Source organism: Eublepharis macularius, chromosome 1 (genome assembly GCF_028583425.1).
Source record: "Eublepharis macularius isolate TG4126 chromosome 1, MPM_Emac_v1.0, whole genome shotgun sequence".
Lineage (NCBI taxonomy): Eukaryota > Metazoa > Chordata > Lepidosauria > Squamata > Eublepharidae > Eublepharis > Eublepharis macularius.
The window spans coordinates 50407298-50430593 of NC_072790.1; the positions used below are offsets into that span (position 1 = coordinate 50407298).

At 41.8% G+C, this 23296-nt stretch overlaps 1 protein-coding gene across 1 annotated transcript in view; it reads right to left on the bottom strand.

The window, feature by feature from the left end:
• Positions 1 to 75: 75 nt before the first annotated feature.
• The window catches only part of TAF1B (TATA-box binding protein associated factor, RNA polymerase I subunit B), a 60338-nt gene continuing 37117 nt past the window's right edge, over positions 76 to 23296 (bottom strand). The window contains exons 9-15 of the mRNA XM_054994544.1: positions 18098 to 18245; positions 9963 to 10140; positions 9317 to 9363; positions 8322 to 8412; positions 7620 to 7690; positions 6617 to 6842; positions 76 to 629 (exon numbers count right to left, since the gene is read on the bottom strand). Coding sequence (XP_054850519.1) covers positions 272 to 629; positions 6617 to 6842; positions 7620 to 7690; positions 8322 to 8412; positions 9317 to 9363; positions 9963 to 10140; positions 18098 to 18245 — 1119 coding nt within the window. The 3' untranslated portion in view covers positions 76 to 271. The remainder of the gene's footprint in view (positions 630 to 6616; positions 6843 to 7619; positions 7691 to 8321; positions 8413 to 9316; positions 9364 to 9962; positions 10141 to 18097; positions 18246 to 23296) is intronic.

Here is a 23296-nt window from a genome sequence, read left to right on the forward strand (position 1 = left end):
ATCGCCCTACTAACAAAGCAGTAAGTTGCCAGCTCACACCGTTATAAAGCAGTTTAATAATTTTGTTTGGAAAAAAATATTTTTAATTTCAATATATTACGGATTTATTTTTACAGTGGAAAACAAGGCCGCCTTTTAAATGAAACAAAATTAGAATACATACAAATATAGGAACGCTTTTCAACATCATTGGTATTGTACAAAAAAAGAATCTTTGGTAGCAAGTAGTGTCAAGATCTCTACTGTTAGGCAATTTTCCTACATATATGAATTACGTGTACAGACTAGTTGAAGAGAGAATGTCTCTATTCAATCCTCTACTTTCAGTAGAGGTGTTTATGGGAAGCACCAAATCAACTGCAGGAGCTGTATCACTTACTGCAGTCTTCTCACGGCTGTTCTCAAAGGCTAAGCTAGCCTCTGGTCTTTTAGATTTTCTGCCTTTTTTACCTTTGGAGATTCTGGATTTCTTATGAAGCTGTGAATAGAAGAGCCTGTGTTCTATAGCACACACTTCTTCATGGATAACAGAGGGCTGGACCCTTAAGATGAAGGAGAACAGGCTTAACACAAATTGGTAGCTATGAGGAAAGTCTGATTCTTCATAATGTGCCAGGTGACCACATTCCCTGTAAGGAGAAGAGGGGGGAGAAGGGATATATTACACACACACCTTAAATTATAGCATCCAGAAAGACAGGCCCATAGCCAGTGATGTAGGGTGGGAATTTTCCCAAGATGGGAAATGTTATATTTTTCTGTGGAAAATTTTCTGCTTCACCTATGTAAATATAGTCTGTTTATCTATAGTGGTCAGGCCTGTTGCACTGCAAATCAATCATGTCAGATGGGCTAAATGTGGAGTATGAAGCATTGACAAAAACCAATGCATGGTCCAGGCTTTGTAGATAGTATTTTTGCCTTCTACTGCTAACATTATTTAAACATTTAAATTTGAATTGGAAATTTTTCTGACTCAAATTGTCCACATCACTCCTGCAAACTAGAACTCTTGGGCTGCTCCTTCTTGTTACCGCTAAGCATTTATATGGCACTTGTAATCTGACGAGGGCTTTATAATCTTTGCTGTGAAGCACCTTGTTATGCCTTATTACCCTCTTATCCCATGAACTAGGTGACTAATGCTCAGGGACAGAAACTTAAACAAGGATATATGAGCCCAAGAAAGAGGAAGATCTTCAACCCAGCTCATCCTTAGTCCTATTCTTATACAACAGTGGCAATCCAAGCAGCAAGAGGGCTGATCATGTCACAAGCAGTTGGCATTCAGAGGCTCCATGGGTGTTTGTTTTACTTTGCTACAGCAAGCCATCATGGTACTTGGCAGTCTGCAGCAGCGCAATAAGAATACTGCCACGTCCATACAGAAACGATGGAGCATTTGATACATGGAGCCGTTTCCCAGCTGTTTGAATTCCCATGCCACTGATTGTCCGTATGAATTAGGCATCATTCCAGCTCAGGAGCACGTTTGGACTAAAACTATCACCACAGTCCTAGTTCAGGAATAAGCAGCAATATTTTTAAAAAGCTAGATTTATGATGCCTATCATGGTTTGTTCTGGCATGTGAAAATATAAGGCTCAATATACAATATAAAGGCAAGGGGCTTGTACTAATACACATTCAGCAAGCAAGTCAGGCAACTGCTAATCCGACAGCAGTAGCTTAAAAGCATTCTGGATAACAGCCCGAAGAGTACAGAGGGGTAGAATTGTTGCCTCTGGCCATAAGCTGAAAGAATAGCACAAATATGCTGTGATCTGGATGCCCGCTATAATGCAGACGAAGCAAAAGAAATGCTTAATACACCTTCTGGTCTGCGTATGGACAATTTTGATCCAGTTACAGTGATAGATAGTTATAGAATCCTGGCATCTGTGAAGACCACTACTCATGCACCGTATTCTTGTCTACTTTGGTTGCTAAAATCACATAAAGACCATATAAATGAGCCCTTGATGTCTATTACAAATCATTCACTAACTCAAGACACCATCCCTCGGCTACTCAAAATAGGCAGTTATCCACCCGCTACTGAAAAAATTATCCAGAGACAAAAACAATGTAGTCAGTTATCACTCTGGTCCTCCTAATCTGCCCTTTCCTGGGCAAAGTGATTGAAAGAGCTGTAGCAGACCAACTCCAGGTCTTCTTGAATAACTCTCATGCTCTGGACCCTTTCCAGTCTGGTTTCAGGTTGGGCTATGGGACAAAAAGGGTTCTGGTGGCTTTAGTGGACGACCTCTGTCTGAGTATAGCCAAAGGCCATGCTCCTTTGTTGCTCCTCCTCCATCTAAACAGTAGACCATGCCATCCTGTTGAGGCGTTTGGAAGCAGAAGTAGGTATCGGGATGTTCCTTGAACTGATTTAAATCATTCCTCATGGAATGGGCTCAAAGGGTTGCTATTGCAGACCAGCTATTTTCCGTGTTTGAATAGTTTTGCAGGGTCCCCTAAGTTGTAATCTTATCCCCCATGTATTCAACCTCTACGTAAAGTGTTTAGGAGAAATCATACGAAGCTATGGAACTGGATGCCATCAATATGCAGATGACACTCAGCTCTGTATCTCACTACCCAAATCCCCTAGTGATGTAGTAAAAGTCTTGAATCGCAGCCTGACAGCTATGGTCAAATGGATGAAAGAAAACAAATTGAAATTGAACCCAGACAAGACAGAAATGATGCAGGTTGGGGAGTCAGAGATATTAAAGGACATTGTGCTTCCCACTTGCAATGGGGTTCAGTTGACCCTTGCATACTCAGTTAAGAATCTAGGGCTTATACTGGATCCAGCACTGCTGCTAAAGAAGCAAGTTAATGAAGCTGCAAAAATGCTTTTTCAAACTCAGTTTAGCTCAAAACATGACCCCCTATCTCGCCACAACCAATATGGCCATCAGGATTCATGCTCTGGTAACATCAAGACTAGACTACTGTAATGCACTCTACATAGGTCTACCCTCAAAGTCCAACTTGGAGACTCCTGTTGGTGCAGAGCACTGCAGCTTGATTATTATAAAAAGCTAGACGAAACATGCATATTACTCCCATTGTGCAGTCACTCCACTGGCTGCTCATCAGTTACTGGGGTCAGTTTAAGATTTTGGCTATCAAATACAAAGCCCTTCGTGGCCTTTGTCCCTCTATGGAACCGGCTCTCTCCCTATGGTTTTGCCATGGCAGCTTCACTCATCTGAACAGAGCCTTCTGCAGATACCCCCCCTTGCAAATGGGCATAATCAACAGCTGCCTGTATGCATTGCATTCTCTGTGGTGGCCCCCAACCTTACGGAATGGCCTACATGAAGAGCTCAGGACAGCTCCCCCTCTCCCGGCTTTCTGCAAACTATGCAAAACCCAATTATTCAAGAGGGCTTTTTTTACTCAGGAGGGCTGTACCGTAAGGAAATGGTTTCAAAGAGATTCACTGGCATAGAGAACACAGACCATATTACTATTTACTGTTTGTTGCTGTAAGTATGATCCTACTGAGTAGTTTCTGCATTGCTTAGTATATCAGGTTTAGACGTGCTTATGCTAGGTTTCAGCATTGTTTCAGCTCTTGTTTTCAAATCTCTGCAAATATGCATTTGTATACCCTATTACATTGTTTATTGAATGTCCTTGCTGATGATATATGGACTTACACTGTGTAATCTGCCTTGAGTCTCAGTGAGAAAGGCAAACTATAAATAACATGAATAAAATAATAAACAAAACAAGATAAAATAAAAGCAAAACTGAGATTTAACACACACTCTTTCCCCCTCTGTTTCCATACACAGATCTTGGCATCCTCTCTCCAACCAATTAAAACTGCCAGACAGGACAGCTGAAATCCAGTGAAGAGCTACAATCTGGGGGTCTCTTAACCACAGTAGAGAAACTCATAGCAGATCTCTTGTCAAACCCAGCTGCTTTCCCAAGCAAATTCTGTTGCCCACTGTAACCAGTTATTAAGGATTTTATCAGCATTGATGTTAAGTATGGCTGCAAAGCTGACCAGGGTTCCATCATAATAACCAGGCTTTGAAATAAAGGATTTATACTCCCACAAGCAACAACTGCAGAGCAGCAGACCTCACATCCATTTTCTTACGTGAAGAGCAACAGTATAAACAGTTTTGCCTGCCTGAGTAGAATACTGGAATAAACAAGTCATCTGTGTTTTCTTAGGGAAAACTTGGAAGAAGGATGGTATGTACTTCCCGCAGCAAACTATGGAGAGCACCTTTTAGCCCTACAAAGATGCCTTGGAAAGCCCAGCTTTCGGGTTTCATCATGGGTTACTCAGTCTACAGGCTTGCCAATAAAGATTTTAAAGAACTGTCAAGAGTACACCAGATTTTTATCCTCAACTATTCTTTGGTCAATGCCATCAAACATACACATGAATTCAGCCCTGGTTCTAGTATGAATTCAGTAAATCATTCACATATATATATGTGAATATATATATATTTATATATATATATATATAAACTTAACATTTCAGCTCCCTTTCTGCACAGAACCAGCTGAAAAGCTAATACACCACATTGAGCAATACTCTCATATCTTGAAACCATGCTGTGATTCACATTTTGCTTTCATACATGAACCATGTCTCTGTTTCACAATCAAACTCATATACGCTACCTTCTCAATATTCAATCATTTATTTATTACCTGTTAAACTTAAAGCCTTTGTAACGTGCTTTGTATCATGTGTGTGGTAGGATTTTGTTGCCTCCAAGATGCACAATGGCTCTTTTCGGTTTGCGACCCCAGCATGCAGGAAGAAGTGGCTGTAGCCTCTCTCCCCTACACTGTTTTTGTGTCCTCAAACCACCCAATGGAGTCAATATTGGAGCCACTGTGAAACTTATGTGCAGTCATGTAAAGTGATTTTTGCAGTGTAGCCAACAGCAGCTCCGTGGGTCAGTTTGTGAACACAAAAACTGTGTGTGATGTGTGACGGGGAGGCTGAAGGTGCTTCTCCTTGTGTGCAGTGGTCGAAAACAGGAAAGAGCCAGGAAGGCACCAAACTTGCACTGCACACGTGATACACAGTCCCTGTGCTCTTTCCCAATTAACAAGGACTTTGAAATGGGTAGATGAACCCTGAATCTCATTTAGATATAACCCAGAGGTACACCATGGCCAGATATGGATGGTGTCGGTGGGGAGGGGATCATGATAGGAGCAGCTCTCAGTTGGAAAGCTAAACCCTTTAATCTCACGTCCTGCCCCTGGGGCCGCCACAATGTTTAATGAATGAAAATGCTGGCATAAGTGTACACACTGCCGCCAAACTCAATGGATGTGGGGGGGAAACTCCTCTCCCCACCTTCTGCTATGCCTACCCAACCATGGTGCACATTAGGATATCCACAAAGAGCCAAGCTACAAGTGATGCCTGACACAGGTTGGACACTTGTCAGCTTCCCTCATGTTTTGATGGGAAATGTAGGCATCCTGGTCTTGCAGCTGTAATGGAGAGCCAAGCTGTAAAACCAGGATGCCTACATTTCCCATCAAAACTTGAGGGAAGCTGACAAGTGTCCAACCTGTGTAAGGCATCACTTGTAGCTTGGCTCAAAGTCTGCAGCTAATCTCAGCTTTCTGAAGCACTATATAAAGCCCAGCCAGGATATACACAACTGCAATGCACAGCATGGGGCCACATTGAATGTGTAAGTTGCCTTGGTGGCTCTGCGAGGGCAGAAAGGTGAGGTACAAATCTTGCTAATAAATAATAAATAAATCTCTCTGGCTGTGATGGGACTTTAGAAAAAGGACACTGCACAAACAGCTAAGGATAAGAACAAATATTGGGTTGGATCCAAACTAAATTTTCCAGTGGCAGAATTGACATTTCCTCCTCCCCCATCCCTGCAGCCCACTGATCTCCATAAAATTCTGCTCTTGGTAGGGATAGGGAATCCTGAGGAATAACACGAGGGGGTCTTACAGCAGGAAGGGAAATTGATGAAAATTGCCAATTTAGTCCGGATCCAGCCCACCGCTACAGAATACTGCTAACACTGCTTTGCTCAGAGCTCTGACACATATTACACCTCAGGACACAAACCCTGAACCACAACCTCTGCTCTTCCTACTGGAGATACAAGGACAATGCATCCCACACATGTAAGCAAGACAGGAGGACCTCTGCCACAAACAGTGACTGATGGCACATCCTCCTTCCCAGTTACGCTGCATAGCCTGTGTATCACTTGTTGCAATACCCTTTATCCTCAACAGTTGCTGAAGTGCCCCCACACATCGGGTGCCAGCTAAGTACACACAAGGACAGAAAGGGGGAGGGGGTCCCCTAAGAAACAGTGCAGCAGCATTTCACTGCAATGTTGATGCAATGTCTGTATGCTCATTTCTCAACCTTCTAAAAACTATGCAATGATGGGCCTTCTTTTAAAATCAAAACAAAATGTAATGAACCTGCAATTATTTCAGACTCATCACAAAGATGCAAAGTGCAACAGAGAGTCAAACCTAAACATTCCACAATCCCGCCTTTCACAAAAAGTCACTCCAAGCCTCTGGGTTTTCAAAACCCACACACATTTCACAAGCGGCAAATCCTTACTTCTCTTTGCACAGTTCCATTGCGCACAACCAGTAATCTTTGTTCAGAGTAGTGAGAACGTGGTCCGTTTGTCGCAAAATGCCATCCAGACTATGCCCATGAAAACAAGGCCTTTCCAGGTTTTCTTCTGTCCAGTGAAACTGGAAACTTGAAGGTTTTTTCTTCTCAGTAGGTTCCATGGTGCCCGACAATGAGCGAAACTGTCTTTGAAGGACTGTTACCATCTCTGAACAAAGCAAAAACCATCAATTAGCTACAAGTGTTTTTAAGAATGTTATGATCTTTACACACACACACACAAATGCTTCGTAACATGTACAAAGGCTATTCAATGGTATTTGCAAAACGTCTTTAAGTGGGGTTAATTGTAAAACATTAATAACAATTATAATACCTCCTGAAGAACATGGGTGTCTCATGATATGCAAGTTAACAAAAGGCACACTATAATACAGCGCTATTTTACTATGCACAGGTGAGAGGAGAATTCACGTGAGGAAGAAATAAGAGTTCAGGCTCCTCTTTAAAGATTATCATCCTAATTCCTGGACTACCTACGTGAACATAACAGGCCTCTGGCATTGTCTCTCTCTCTCCTATGGTATCACTGTTCACTTTCTTGTATTTTTAAAAAGAGAGCCAGAAACAGTCTTAGAATATCTCAAAAAGATTTCACCAGATATAATTAGCATACTCCACAGGGACAAAAAAATCAGGGCAAAATGATAAAGGCAGTTCTAGTGTTAGTTCCTTGTGAATTATTGTATTTAGCGTGGCACTGTCCAAGGCCTGTTGGCCAAATGAGTAGTATCATTAAGGTAAAAGTAAAGTTCCTGGGAAGGAAGGCGGGCTCCCTGCCACTGCTGGCCGCCACCCTCTGTCCTATGCAAGATGTAATAATAATCCAGTCTGAAGTATTTTTGCTTGGGTTTATGCTGCAACAGAGAAAGCTTCATGGCAAATATTGTAGGGAATGGAGATAAGCATAAAAATTTACACATACGCCTTTTCTTGAGAACTACAGACTTTTCGCTGGCTGACTGAAAGCGTGGTTGTTCACATTTCCATAAATACCTGCAGATGAAAAAGTTGAAATATTTGGGGGAAAGCACTCTTTACATATAAAAATTCCGAAAGGCAGTCCTATCCTTGACGAGGATCTAGAAAAATCTTACAAACTAAGCCAGCAATGATACCTGCTAAATTTTATTATTCCTTTAACAAATGCAAAAATAACTTCCCTTCAATCAGTACCACTGTGGCTGATTAGTGAACTGTGAAGTGTAGGAACATTTTCTGTTTGATCAATTTTTAAGTAAGTACAGAATAATAATGTGATTTTTTAAAGTAGAAAAAAGCAAGAGTCCAGTAGCACCTATGAGACTAACAAAATTTGTGGTAGGGTATGAGCTTTCATGAGTCATAGCTCACTTCTTCAGATCTCTTGCCACAAATTTTGTTAGTCTTATAGGTGCCAATGAACTCTTGCTCTTTTCTACTGGTTCTTAACAGCTAGAGGTGTTTTACTTTGTAACTTAGTTACAGCAACAATGATTCTTCAGGAAGTTTCCAATGACAGTTCAGGTTTTCTGGAGTTACTCATGTTCTTTATGCACCTAACTCATTCCTCTCTTGAAACTAAAGGATATTTCTATATTTCTCTAAATCGAACGTATAGGGTTGTCAGCCACTTTTTAATACCTACTTGACTCTTTCTTCCTCCAGTTTCTTTTGCTCCAAGTCCATAGCCTTCTTTACAACCATGTACCATTTTCTGATATCAAAAACTGGACAGCCTAAGAAAAAATATTTGTTTATTAATCTGAACCCCATTCTTCCTTCACAGAACTGAGAGTAATATTGTAGGGAGAAATTCTAAGCAGCTGTGTTCAGAAGTCAGTCCCACTGTGTTCAATTACTCTCCAGAAAGTGTACGTAGGATGGCAGCCGTAGTTTCACACTAGCCATGCAAAATCAGTTTGATAGAGGCAGTGGCCAACTCAAGATTACTCAATGAATTTAATTTTAGCCCGAGCATACAATATTTTAAGATGTTGTATTATCAATATGGGTTTTCTTGAACCTGTGGTTAAAGGAAAAGCTTTGTTTCTTGATTATTTTATGAATATCCCTGTGTAGAACGATAGGGCTTGTTTTTATTGGCAGAAACTCACATGTCCAATCCACACTGGATTTCTCTAAGGGGTGATTCGGCCCATGTGTTTTGCAGTGTGCCCCAAGGCAAGATGCTCTTCCCTACCCTAGGATACCTCAGATGAATGGGAACTACCATTTAGCAAAAGTTGGAAGATGTCAGAATTGTTGGTTAACACTTATGATGGTTAAAACCAGTGGGAAATTTGTGCAAGAGGAAGCAACCCTTCCCAATCCCTTAACACAAACATCTGCACTGGCCAATCATGGATTTCTCTTTCATTCTCTTGTAGTTATTTATTAACACCTTCTGTTCCTGCCTAAGATTTAAAGTTGACAATCATTCTAATACAGTTTGAAAACCATATTCAAACATCAAATGCCCCAATTGATGCACAGATACCCTCCATTTTTGTCCATACATTTGACTTTCTTTTTAAATTCCTGCAGTCTACTGAATAAACCTATAAAACTTTCTCACAAATACTCAAACATCATGCAGGCATCACAAAACTTATATTAGGCTTCCAATGAAATGCTTGGTACCTTCTTGGTTGTTTTTGTTTCTTTCTTCAGCGTGCTTCGACAGCTGCCTGAAAATAATATATTAATGATATCCTCAGTTTATTGAAATCCTAAGCCAGTTTACTCAGAACAGAAGTTCCATTTTACTCAGTGGGGCTTACTACCACTGAACTATTCTTAGGATCACAGTCTACCACTTTCTAAACTACTCAAATAAACTAAAAATTGGAACTACTCTCAACAAGAAAGACAAGGCCCATCATTTATAGTCTAAAAAAGTTAAATCCTGAGGTCTCACTGAAGTATTAACTTGGCCTTGTGAGCTAGCCACCCAAAACCACTTCTATGAACCAACGCTCCATACTATTTGCTTTGGGCGTCAAGACACCAAAAGGTTTGATTTTATTGCACGGGATGTAACATTTCAATCAGCCCGGTGCACAATAAAAATCAGACAATTTTACAGCTGTATTAAATAATGTTTCTTTGACTACAAGAGAGGCAGAAAGTATTTCAAGTGCTACAATGGAACACTTCTACTAAGTATGGGGTACCTCTGCTTTCACTTAACCCAACTCCATCTGTTTAGCTAATGGAAGTGAAGAAGAATATTCGTGTTCATGAAAGTATGGTTTCTTTGTTTATATAGTAATTAATTAATGCTTACCATTCAAACTGGTCATCCAGCAAGAAAAGAATTTTCAGCACCACTACGACAACAGCTACTGCAATAATATCATATTTCACTTTCCGGACTGATTTATTCCCAGGCTGAAGTGTCAGAAAGTCTGCTTCGCCAATACCAATTTTTTTGACGACTCTACAAGTCCAATTGTGCATGTCATCTGAACAAACCAAAACAAACAAACCAAACAAACTGAGGACTACTTCAAAATAAAAATTCCTACTCAGAAATGCATGTTCCGTGAAAAAACTTGCACATTCGCATGCAGCTCTCCTGCGCATGGGCTGCACACTAATACCTCACATGAAATTGTTCTCTGTGTAATAATTATGCAATGTTTGAAGCAGCCCCTAAGGCTGCAAATCCCAAGAACCCTTGAAGTTTCAGAAGGAAGTAGAACTTGGCTGCAAGTCACAAGATGCTTATGATGGAGAAGCAAGTGTTTTAAGCAAGGCAGAGGACAACAACCGAACATCTCATAGAACACAACAGTCTCAGTCAGCAAAAAGATCTCTTTAAGAGTCCGCACTCTGCCAACTCGTGTGCCCATGAAATGGATGGAGGTTGCCCTGAAACTAGAGAATTCCCCATTAATGCTGAAATAGCTTTAATAAGTATTACCTGAGCAGCTTGAACCGTATCTGAAACATAGCCAACATTATACTTTTGTAAAAGTCCCATATCAGGAATCTTAAACATGATGCATAAAGTAACTTCAGTTTATGCTGATCATTTTGGGCACAATTCAGCCAAAAGCCATCACTTTAGTCGGTTTCAGTGTGAGATAGCTTAATGCCTGACTTGACATCAATGAAATTTAATTCTTGTTGAATTATTACACACTGCTGAAACAGTGTCTGTGCAGTCCTGTTCAGAATTGGCACTAACAGTCCACGGGCTAGGCTATTTTAACATTAATTTAACTTTTTTTTTGAGAAAAAAACATTTCAATTCTTACTTTCACACTGTTAACAGTAGCTGCAAGCCTCATATCACTGCACAGGTATTTTCCAAGATTCAAAGAAACAATATTTCTCACTTTTCCAGTTTTACAAGAATGGCATGAATCAACTACCTCATCAGTTTCCAGAGAGGCTGTTAGCATCTATATTCTGAAATATGTACATGAGTAACCATGTTGGTCTGCAGCAAGATCTGGGAACAATAGTATGTTGCAGACCATCAAGATTTCCAAGATATGCCCCTATCCTCTCATACATGTAAGCAGCCATTGAGAAGAAGCTGCTGGAAACAGACATGAATGGAGGCATGCTGTGTCCCAGAGTCAGCAGTGTTTGGACGGCCTTGCTGCGCTTCAAGGAACATCTTATAATAATAATAATAATAACATTCGATTTATATACCGCCCTTCAGGACAACTTAATGCCCACTCAGAGCGGTTTACAAAGTGTTATTATTTTTGAGTGGCTGGTGGCTGTTGCTGCAGCCTCTTTCCTATTCCTCTAGTGAGGGCAACCCTGGGAACCAAATTCATCAATACGGCCACGGTGGTGGAAGGCAGTCCCACTGCTGATTGCCAGGTGCTTCTGGCCAGCCTTGTGTTCCTGGGACAGCATGCAGTGGGCTCAGCCCACATGGGCCCAGGGACATGGAATGCTTCGGGTGATCACATGTGGGATAGTGGTGCCTCCTTCCCCTCCCCATGTTGCTGTCCCCATTTGATCTGGTGGAGGCCACAGGCATGGCCCAGTGCTGCATGGGTCTATCACTCTCCCCATGTCTCTCCAGGACCAGCTCCCCGTAGCTGCTGCCCTGTGGTTGGTTGGTTCCCTCCTCTTCATCTTGGTTGTGCCATCGCACCTATGAAGTCTTATCGCACCTGTGAACAGCGTGGTTGCTAGTGATGATTGTGCAGTTTCAGCCCATGCTGACCTGCTGCAGGGGCAATTGCCCAGTCCCTGGTCTGTGCAGTTTCACCTTTGGGAATGGTCCAGTGACGAGTGGTGCCACTCATGAACTAGCAGACTCCTCCACAGCAAGACTGGGCTGCCCATTTCAACTTTCCAACCTTCCCTGTACAGATATCTGAATGTGAAATCACCAAAACATGTTCAAATAAGACTGTATGAAAACTCTATGAAAACAGGAACACTCCACAAGTAGTATGAATAAACCTTTGGCTTGCGGGGGAAGGGCTTAAAGCAAATATAGGTAAGTCATTAATTCACTTAGTTATTAGGGCATAAAGCCCTAATAAGGCCAAATTTCACAATACTTTCCTTCCTTGCTGCACACTCGTTCATGGCAATATTTGTTTATATTTATTTTAAGATATCTAGCACAATACAGACACTCAAGTTGAATCAGTTTGAGCTTTGTGATTTTAAAATAGCAAGTAAGCACGAACACGTTACAAGACAGAGGGCCAATACAGACATAATTTGTCCAGAAAAGTGGTATACCAATGAACTGTTATTATTATAATGTTCCCAATTTCTTAACCACAGTTGCAAGGTAGGAAAAGTGGCTGCTGATCCACTCTCCTTCCCTTTCCTGTGCCAACTCTCCCCCCTCTCATAGTGTAGCACCGTGTCAGAACCAAGGTTAACATTAATGATGGTTAATTTTAACTAGATCTTTAAAGAACCAGCTTCAAATCCCAGCTGAAAGCTAACCGTGATTAGTATGAGACTAGGTAAAGGTAGTCCCCTGTGCAAGCACTGAGTCATTACTGACCCATGGGGAGATGTCGCATCACGACGTTTTCTTGGCAGACTTTTTACTGAGTGGTTTGCCATTGCCTTCCCCAGTCATCTACACTTTACCCCCAGGAACCTGGGTACTCATTTTACCGACCTCGGAAGGATGGAAGGCTGAGTCAACCTTGAGCTGGCTACCTGAACCCCGCTTCCGCCAGGATCGAACTCAGGTTCGGAGCAGAGCTTGGACTGCAGTACTGCAGCCACGGGGCTCAACAGAGTATGAGAGTAGGCAAAGACAAAGCTGCACTACAGTTATTACCAAGAAGGGCAGAGAAGGGGAATTTGGGAGGGGCTGAATCAAACTCACAGCCTGTTTTCATTCAGGGTTAAATGATTGGGAACACTGTGTTAGCACAGCATGCAGATTCCAAATAAATTAACACTGAATATTACAAGAGAAATTTCTGCACTCAACCCAAGTAGTAACTATTTGTTTTTAACGCTATAGTATATAAAGCATATGGCCAAGATAAAACACTGAACTGGAAACGCTGAATAATATAGTTATAGTAACAGTTATGTTTACTTAATGACAAGCAAGTCAGGAGCATAGAGGTTAAAAGCATGGTTAAACACTCAAGCTTTCTGAATGGCTGAATACATAGTAAGAAGTACTTATAAAGTAAGATAAGAAGATCTAAATTCTGATGTTGACATTAATAATTTATTTATTTACTTAGATTTATAGTCCGCCCTCCCCAACCAAGTGGGTTCAGGGCAGATTACAACAATTTAAAACACAGTACACAATACATCAGCAATAGCCATTTAAAATATAAATAATACAAATCATTCATTTAAAACACTGGCACCATATAAATACAGCTATCAAAATTGCAAACATAGCAGCACGTTATACATTCACCTATAGACGATCATATAACGATGTGAGATGACTTTGGGCGGGAGGGCACAGAAACTCACCTCCCCCCACTGGGGGGAGGGGCACCGCCCAGCATCACCCATATGCCTGGCGGAACAGCTCCGTCTTGCAGGCCCGGCGAAATGATAACAAGTCCTGCCGGGCCCTGGTTTCGCAAGACAGAGTGTTCCACTAGGTTGGAGCCAGGGCTGAAAACGCCCTGGCCCTGGTCGATGCTAGGCAGGCCTCCCTAGGGCCAGGGATCTTTAACAGATGTTTATCGCTCGAGTGAGGAGTCCTCTGGGGCTCATATGGGGAGAGGCAGTCCCACAGGTACGATGGTCCCAGTCCACTTACGGCTTTATAGGTTAGTACCAAAACCTTGAACCTGATTCGGTACTCCACGGGTAGCCAATGCAGCTGGTGCAGTACCAGTGTTATACGCTCCCATATTGGTGTTCTTGGTGATAACTCGCGCCGCTGCATTTTGCACCAGTTGTAACCACCGGATCAGGCTCGAGGGAAGCCCAGCGTAGAGATCGTTACAGTAGTCCAGTCTAGAGGTGACCATTGCTTGGACCACTGTAGTCAAGTTGCGAGATGACAGATAGGGGGCAAGCTGCCTGGCCTGACGGAGATAGTAAAAAGAGGACCTGGCAACTGCTGAGACCTGATCCTCCATTTTTAAGGAGGAATCAAGAATCACCCCCAGGCTCCTAACTCTCGGAGCCAGTGTAAGCACTGCCCCATCTAGCACAGGAAGCCGGGGTCCCGAATCCACATTTCCATGACTCAAGTACATGATCTCCGTCTTCGTAGGGTTCCGTTTCAGTCGACTTTGTCTCAACCATCCAGCCACAGCCTCAAAAACACGCTCCAGGACATCTGGGGCCAATCCGGGCTATCCGTCCATCAACAGATAAAGTTGGGTGTCATCTGCATATTGGTGACACCCAAGCCCAAAACTCCACACCAGCTGGGCAAGGGGGTGCATATAGATATTGAACAATAATTTAATTTAATTTATTATATTTATATTCCACCCTCCCCGCTTTCACAGGCTCAGAGGGTGAGAGTATCGCTCCTTGTGGCACACCGCATTCTAGTGGCCTACGAGATGATAGCCTCGCCCCTAGCGCCACCCTCTGTCCCCGATCATGTAGAAAGGAGACTAGCCACTGTAGTGCTGTCCCCCGTATCCCCACATCGGCGAGGCGGTGGGTCAGAAGGTCATGGTCGACCGTATCGAACACTGCTGACAGATCCAATAAAATCAGCAGCGCCGATCCGCTCCGATCCAGCTGCCTGCGGAGATCTTCTGTAAGGGCGACCAGCAGTGTCTCCACCCCATGTCCTGGGCGGAAACCGAACTGGAAGGGGTCTAGGGCTGAGGTCTCCTTCAGGAAGTTCTGCAGTTGTCTCTCCGCTGCCCACTCAACCACCTTACCCAGAAATGGCAAATTTGAGACTGGGTGGTAGCTGAGCAGATCAGCAGAATCCAAAGATGGTTTCTTCAGGAGAGGCCGTACCACAGCTTCCTTTAGTGCCTTAGGAAAATCTGCAGAGCTCAAGGATAAGTTAACAATCACCTCCATGGAATCCCGTAGTCCGCTGGCACTGGCTTTTACCAGCCATGACGGACACGGGTCCAAGGGGCATGTGGTAGGTAGCACCACCTGCAGAACCCTGTCCACCTCCTCCCAAAAAAGTGGGCTGAAACGATCAAATATCTGCCCCGAAGATGGCCAAGGGGCCTCTAGTTCACATACTGTATCAACTGTGGCTGGTAAATCGCAGTGGAGAGACAAGATCTTATCAGCAAAAAACCTCACAAAGTCCTATTCAGGGCTGCTCCAGTTTGTGAGTATTGATCTCAGTGGGTTTAGGCCAGCTTAATTCCATACGGAAACACAGTATCTGATCAGGACAAAATAAAAGAAAGATGGGAACAATACACAGAAGAACTATACATAAGAGATTGGAGGATGACAGATATCTTTGAAAAAAAATCTTTTGACAAAGAACCAGAAATCTCAGAAGGTGAAGTAAAAGCTGCACTCAAAGCAATTGGGAGAAACAAAGCACCTGGAGTAGACGGAATACCAACAGAGCTATTTCAAGCTACAGAAATTGATTCCATTAAAATCTTAAGAATGTCAACAAATATGGGAAACAAAACAATGGGCCACAGACAGGAAAGGCTCAGTTTACATTCCAATTCCAAAGAAAAGGGATGCCAAAGAGTGCAGCAACTATGGGACCATTAATTTCCCATGCAAGCAAAGTGATGCTCAGAATTCTACAGTAAAGACTCCCACCATATTTGGGATGAAAAATGCCTGATGTTCAAGTTGTATTCAGAAAAGTAAGAGACACTAGAGATCACACTGCAAATTTACAATGGCTAATGAACATAGCAGGGAATTTCAGAAGAAAATCAGCCTATGTTTTACAGACTACAGCAGTTTTACAGACTATGTGGATCATGAAAAGTTATGGATAGTGTTAAAAAAATGGGGGTGCCACAACATCTGTTTGTTTTGATGCACAACCTGGACAAGAGGCTACTGTGAGGACAAAATATGGGGAAACAGAATGGTTTCCAATTGCCAGTGGTGTCAGACAGGGAACCTCTATGCAGATCATGTCATAAAGAAAGCTGGATTAGATTTAGAAGAAGGCGGTGAAATGGGTGGAATTAACGATTTGAGATATGCAGATGATACCACATTCCTAGCAGAAAATAGTGATGACCTGAAACGACTACTGATGAATGTTTAAGTTGAAAATGCCAAAGCAGGAATACAGCTGAACACCAAGAAGACAAAAGTAATGACTACTGAGGAATTACACAATTTTAAAGCTGACAATGAGGAAATTGAAATTGTTCAACATTTTCTATTCATAGCTCAATCATCGACCAAAAGGGAGGCTGCAACCAAGAAATCAAAAGAAGATTGATTGGAAGTTGGAGAAGTAGCTGTGAGGGAGACAGAAAAGATCCTTAAAGATAGATGTCTCTCTGGGAACCAAGATCAAGATAATCCAAATGGTATTTCCCATTACTATATATGGATGTGAAAGTTGGACAATGAAGAAAGCTGATAGGGGAAAAAAATGATTCATTTGAAATGTGGTGCAGGAGGAGAGTTTTGTGGATATCATGGACGACCAAAAAGACCAATACGTGAGTTCTAGATCAAATAAAAGCCTGAATTCTCCCTAGAAGTTAAAATGACAAAACTGAGGTTACCGTACTTTGATCACATCATGAGGACTCACGGGAAAAGACAATGATGCTAGGAAAAGTAGGAAAAGAGGAAGATCTAAAACGAGATAGCTTGACTCAGCAAAGGAAGCCCATGTCCATCAGTTTGCAATATCTGAGCAAGTCTGTTAATGATAGGACATTTTGGAGGTCTTTCATTCATCAGGTCACCATAGGTCGGAGGCCACTTGTCAATACATAACACACACACCATACAGGATTGCACCGTAAGGGACCCTACAAGTATCTAATTTGTATCAAACTTATAACTTTTGTTCAAAGATAGACAGTCTGATCTAGTAAAGCTCCTTCTAGCATTCATACAGTTTTCGCAAAGCTATCCCGTAAGTTTTATTGCCAAGCTTGAACCTGCCCTTCCCAGGTGCAATCCTAATACTCTAGCCACTGCATTATACTGGGTCTCCTATAAACAGCTATTTCAAAAGCAGGTGAACTTGTTTTTACAAAACTTGCAGTTTCAACTTCAGTCACGGGTGTCAGAACTCAAGACCCTGAGGCCTTCAATGCTATGGTGTCCATAAGCAGCACAAAAGGTGCTGACTTACCAGTGGCTGCTAATGTAACATGAGCCCTAGCTCCCCTCTTGCCTTTTAAATTCAGCAACAAAAAGTGGCAAATATTAAAAAGGATGTAGTGTGTGACTGGCTGGATTCTACAGCACCTATCTGTACCAGAATTGCTTCATTATGACTTTTGCTTTGTTTTCTTTGCAGTTTGCTTTGACATGTCCTGGCATATTTCATTACTGTTCATTTATAATCCATGTGCACAACAAATATGAGCAAATTGTTAGTGTGGTGCCTGGGTTTGTGCTAGGAGGAACATTTGGCCTCCTGAATTTCTGGCTTTAATATCTCAAGGTGATGCCCATAAGAAGTCAGTGAAGTGTTTAGAATTCTAGACACATGGAAAGAAAATGAGACTGTGCCACTATAAATGCCATAAAGACTGCTTTAAAAAAAAGACAACAGCATTCAGTTTTTGTTCTGGGGAAAGGATTTGAGAACAAAATTAATGATAATTCAACTGGACACTTCAAGGTTCAGGATTACTCCACCACACCTCACCCAACAACCTGGAGAGAAAAGAAGTCATAAAAGTGGCTTGATAGGATATTATTTATCAGGTGATACTATTTACCTCCCTGCCATGAAAACTGCCCATTAACACACTTTAAGCCTCTATTAAATGGGCTGGGCATTTTTTTCTCCAGGCTACTGCCAACCCTACAATGTACTCTTACCAGGCAAGTTGGCTTCCATTAAATACTTCATGCAGAGAATGTTTGGGTGAAGGAAGCTGTCCTCTGCTATATCTGGAAAACGGGGCAGCTCCAAGTATGTTGCAAGGGACTGCATTTTTTTATGAACATCTTCATATACAGGCCAAGACTGAAAAGCAAAATATAGAAATCAATTTTAAGTTGTTTGTAAGTTTTAATAGTCATGCTTGCTACACCTCTTGTTCAGCAATACTACAGCTATCATTTTACTGAGTACACAATGTGCCCTATACAACTAACATCAACTACTACTACACTTGCATACTGCTCTTCTTGACATATTAGAAAGGAGCGGCTTACCCAAGGCCTCCTCCTGAGCTCATGACAACAGCAGGATTCAAACCAGCAAAGTGCTAATTCTCATAAAGCATAAATTATGTTGAATGACAGATTTTTCCACCTTCAAAATTCCTTATGCCTTCTTCAAAAACACCTAACCAAAACATAAGTACAGCTACATGAAGAATGCAAAACTTTAAAGATCTACTGTCATCTAAGCTTCTCATGGCTGTGTAAATTCATAACTTTGCCAATTTCCTTTTTAACTACTTCAAGAAAGATCTTCACTGGTATATAATAGACACAAAGTCTTATTTATAATAGCAAGACAATTATTTCATACCTGTTAATAAGGTTATTTGAAAAATGTCAAAATTCAGCATAACTTACACACTGACTCTAAGAACATCAACATAAGAGATTTAAAAGTTCCACTGTTTTCATCGGAACGTGTTTCATAATGTGCGCAAGAGGCTATTCAGATTTTTAATGCAGTAAAAATTTAATTCTGTGTTTAACATTATTAAACTCAGTCCAGTAAAAGAAACAAAAAGGGATGTATTCCCCACAAAACATCAGCAGTGAAAAAGAATCCACCAGGGTGAGAAAACAAAGAATTGATTGATTTAAAAAAAAAAATCCAGGTCTAATAAACATTTCAAGCTGTGTTCTGTAGGGTCATTTTAAACAGGCATTTAAACTTAAGTCTGGCAGTTAATACCTTAAAAATCAAAACATATAATAAATACTGGTTTGGGTCCTGCTAAAAATTACCATTGAGGAAAGGATTGCTATCAGCAGAGTGCAACTTCCTCACCTGCCCACTCTTACTGCAGCCCAAAATGCTGCCCCCGGGGAACGGTGATCCCCAAGAAGAGCACAAAGGGGGAATCGGAGAAACATGCCTCTTCCACTAGCAGAAAAAGTTTGGTAGGATCCAACCCACTATAATTGCTTTGTAATTTTTAACCACACTTGAAGCAACATTTTTGTTACAATATTTTGAACACTGCTAGTAATAGTACAGAAATTGCTTCATAGGAAAATGTTCATCTATCAGTTATAAAGTTGTACAATGTTCAGTGATGGCTTTCCGGTACTGCATCCATTTAAAGACCATCATTCCAGGCTGGGGAAGAAACAATCTTCCCAGTGACCTGGATGACCCATACACAATGTGTTTCCAGTTCCCTTATTCAAGGTGGTAAGAGCTCATAAAACCCTATCCAGCTTCCCAGCAAGTAGCCACCTCAGGAGAGTTTTTACATTAGCTAGGAGCTCAGCACTCCCCTCCGCAGTGCTAGAAGGTCGGTATAAGGGGATCGCTCTAGCGCAGAGATTTTGTCAATGTGACATATGGAAGGTCGAAACCACGGAGCACGTGTTTTTTAGATGCCCTTGGTACCAGGTTCCAAGCGCCAAATACATCTTACCGCTAACTAAGGCATTGCCAGGCTGGCCACAATCTAACTGTATCAATTACCTGCTATCTGACAAATCCCAGTCTATCACCATTAATGTTGCCAAATTCTGTGCTGCTTGCTACATCACCTGAAAAGACTGGTTGAATGCCCACAAAATGGCTAAGGGATGAGGCCTGTTTGCAGGTCCCACTTGGGTACTTTAACATGTTTGCATGTATGTAGATACCCTGTTAACTATTTATAGCTCGTTGTAACTTTTAATCTATTTTACTAATGCCTATTTTACTATTGTCTAGATGTATGTTACTCTGGCATGGTGCTGTAATAATAAATGACTTTGATTTGATTTGACTTTGACCTGGATGACCGTAATGTTTGTTTCAATGACTGGCCAGCCATTAATCTGTTACGACCCCTAACCCACTCCCCGCACTGACTCCCCCAGAGCCCTCTGCGCTTTTCAGAGGAGCGCTGGGATCTTCTCTGATTTGTACGAGGCTTTAAAGGAGGTAACACAGTAGGAACCTTTCGAGCTATACAATAGACTCTTGTTGCCTTTTACTTTCTCGTCAATTTGCTGAGAAATCAGGAGGCAGGATGTGTGTACTGCTGAGCACCTTTCTCCCAAGAAAGCATTTGACTTCAGTAAATGACTGTGGAAGACAATGACCAAAAATCAATGACTCGGACATAATGCTTAATTTATATTAACTTCACGTTTCTGAAACAAGGACTCAGTTTAAAATCATTTAAACTTTGGTTGGCTATGAAAAATTCTGGTTACCTTGCCTTTATTGTGTCCCTCCCATTCTAAGACCTGGCTGGTGGCAGAAGCAGTGTCACAGAACAATCGAAGATCTCCGTGTTCATACTTCCCCCTCAAACGACATGCACACTGCAATCCTAAGTACACTTTCATGAGAGTAAGGCCCATTGAATATACCTGAGGAGGTTTCTGAGTAGACCTGCTTACGATTACTTTCTAATTGCAACTACTAATAATGCAGTGCGGCACCCTTCAAACCCATTGACTTCAATGAGTTTTGAAGGGTACAACTCCACCTAGGATTGCACTGTAAATCAATCCGAACCATTAGACAGCCAGTGTAGTGTAGTGGTCAGTGTGTTAGTCTAGGATCTGGGAGACTCAGGTTCAAATCCCCACTCTGCCATGGAAGCTTGCTGGGTGAACTTGGGCCAGTCACATTCTCTCAGCCTAACCTACCTCACAGGATTGCTGTGAGGATAAAATGGAGAAGAGAATAATGTAAGCTGCTTTAGGTCCCCATTGGAGAAAAAAGATGGGGTGTAAACAAACAAACAAATCCTGTTTTGAAGTACTCAACTTACCTGTACACACTAACCAGTTTAACGAAACCATGGTTTCATATGATATTTGAACTGAACCACTGTATAATCATCAGTATTCATACAAATAGGTGCCTACACATAATATATATGTGTTTAAGTCTCATTGGGGGTAACAGAAATTATTGTGTGCACACATGAATTATTGAATGGGGCACAAAAAGGGGGCAAAAACTCTAGCTGCAGGAAACAAAGGCTATTAATTATGGTATAATAAAATTAATCGCATCTAGATTTCTGGCAAAACAACACCCACTCAAAACTCTCATTTTTAATCATCTCGATTAAACATACACGTTCTCAGAGCCCACCCAGAGTTAAAGGCTTGTGTGATTCCGTTGAACATTTACATGCATGAGTAAACATTTCATAAGCCATACTTATGCTCACAGTCTTTCAGAACAGCAAGTTTTTTTTAAAAAAAGTAACCTTTCTGCCTGAAGGCCTTTTCTTGCAAAACAAGAAATACCTGCATTACAGGACTGTTGCACATCAGGGTTTAGCGTGATCTTCATACATTTCAGGACAACAGTCATGAAGCAAAATTCTATGGTGAGGATGTCACCATGCTGTTTTCATTGCTATCCCACAAATATGAAATGAACAGATTTTCAAATCTTTTTAAAAAGGACAATGTAAGTGGGGGATTTGTCTCTCCTTCAGGATGCAAAAGAAACATAATGTTCAGCTAACTGACCAAACTGAATGACCACTGTCAAGGCATCATTCCTAAGGAAATGAAGCTGAAACAGCATTCTCTTTCAATATTAGATCACTACCCCTACTAAAAATTAGAAGTGAAGCACGTAACAGGAAGCAATAATGCTGTAACAGATAGGGAAACAAGGAGGCTATAATTTTTTTTTTATTTAAAACATTAATATGCTGCCTTTCCCACCAAAAGAGAGTCCCAAGGTGGCAACAGCAGACATTAGAACAATTAAAAATTAAAACACAACCAGGCCAATAAGAGTTTACTGAGGGTACACCAAATGAAACAGAAAAGACTTCACTTGCTGGCAGAAGACAGTAACAGAGGGAGGCAGACAATTCTCTCCGGGGAAGAAGTTCCAAAGTTTTGGTGCCACAACCAAGAAGGCCCTTTCTTGGGCTGCCTCCTGTCTAGCCAAAATAAGGCCCCCAAAGATGACCAGAGTGGACAGGGAAGTTCATATGGGATAAGGTGGTCCTTAAGGAATGCTGGCTCTAAACCATTCAGGGCTTTAAAGATCGATACCAGCACCCTGAATTGGGCCCTGAAGCAAATTGCGATCCAGCGTAGATGGAACAAGACTGGAGCGATATGGTCCCTATGACCCACACCAGTTAACATTCTGCCCATAGCATTCTGCGCCGACTGTAGCTTCCGGACAGTCTTCAAGAGCAGCCTCATGTATGCTGCAGTAATCTAATTTGGATGTTACCAACACATGCACCCCAGTGGTAAGATCTTTCCCACACAGGAAGGAACACAGCTGGCTCACCAGCTGGAGCTAGTGAATGGTGCCCTTGTCCACCGCTGCCACCTCTTTATCCAACAGCAGGTCCAGCAGGACCCCCAAGCTACAACCCTGCTCCTTTAGGGGGAGTGCCACTTCATCCAGAAAAGGAGACATCCTCATTCCCGGGTCAGATCTTCCCACCACCAGCACCACCACCATTTTGTTGGGATTACGTTTCAGCCTAACAGGACATTTAGGAATTGTATCATAGCCCTTCCCCATTTAAGTCAGAGAGTGGAATATGTTGCCAAAAAAAGTCAGGTAATCTCTTTCTCTTAAACTTTTAAAGGACAGAGTGAATACAGGATTTCAGCTGAGGGAATCCTGACAGAACCTTTCCACAGCTAAGATTCTAGAGCTAGAGAAAGAAAAAAGCCAGGCAATGTTGCACATGACGTACAGGGGAAAGGAGCATATGCGAGTAGGCGCCTTTTGCTTGTGACATCACAGTACATGCTGTGGACCAGTGCAAATGCTAGACCGGGAAGATTTTCTAGTTTTTAAAACTCAAAACCTATACTTAATATATTAGGTCCTCTGGAAGGCCCACTCCTCTTCTCAGCTAGCAATCCAATCTACATGCATAA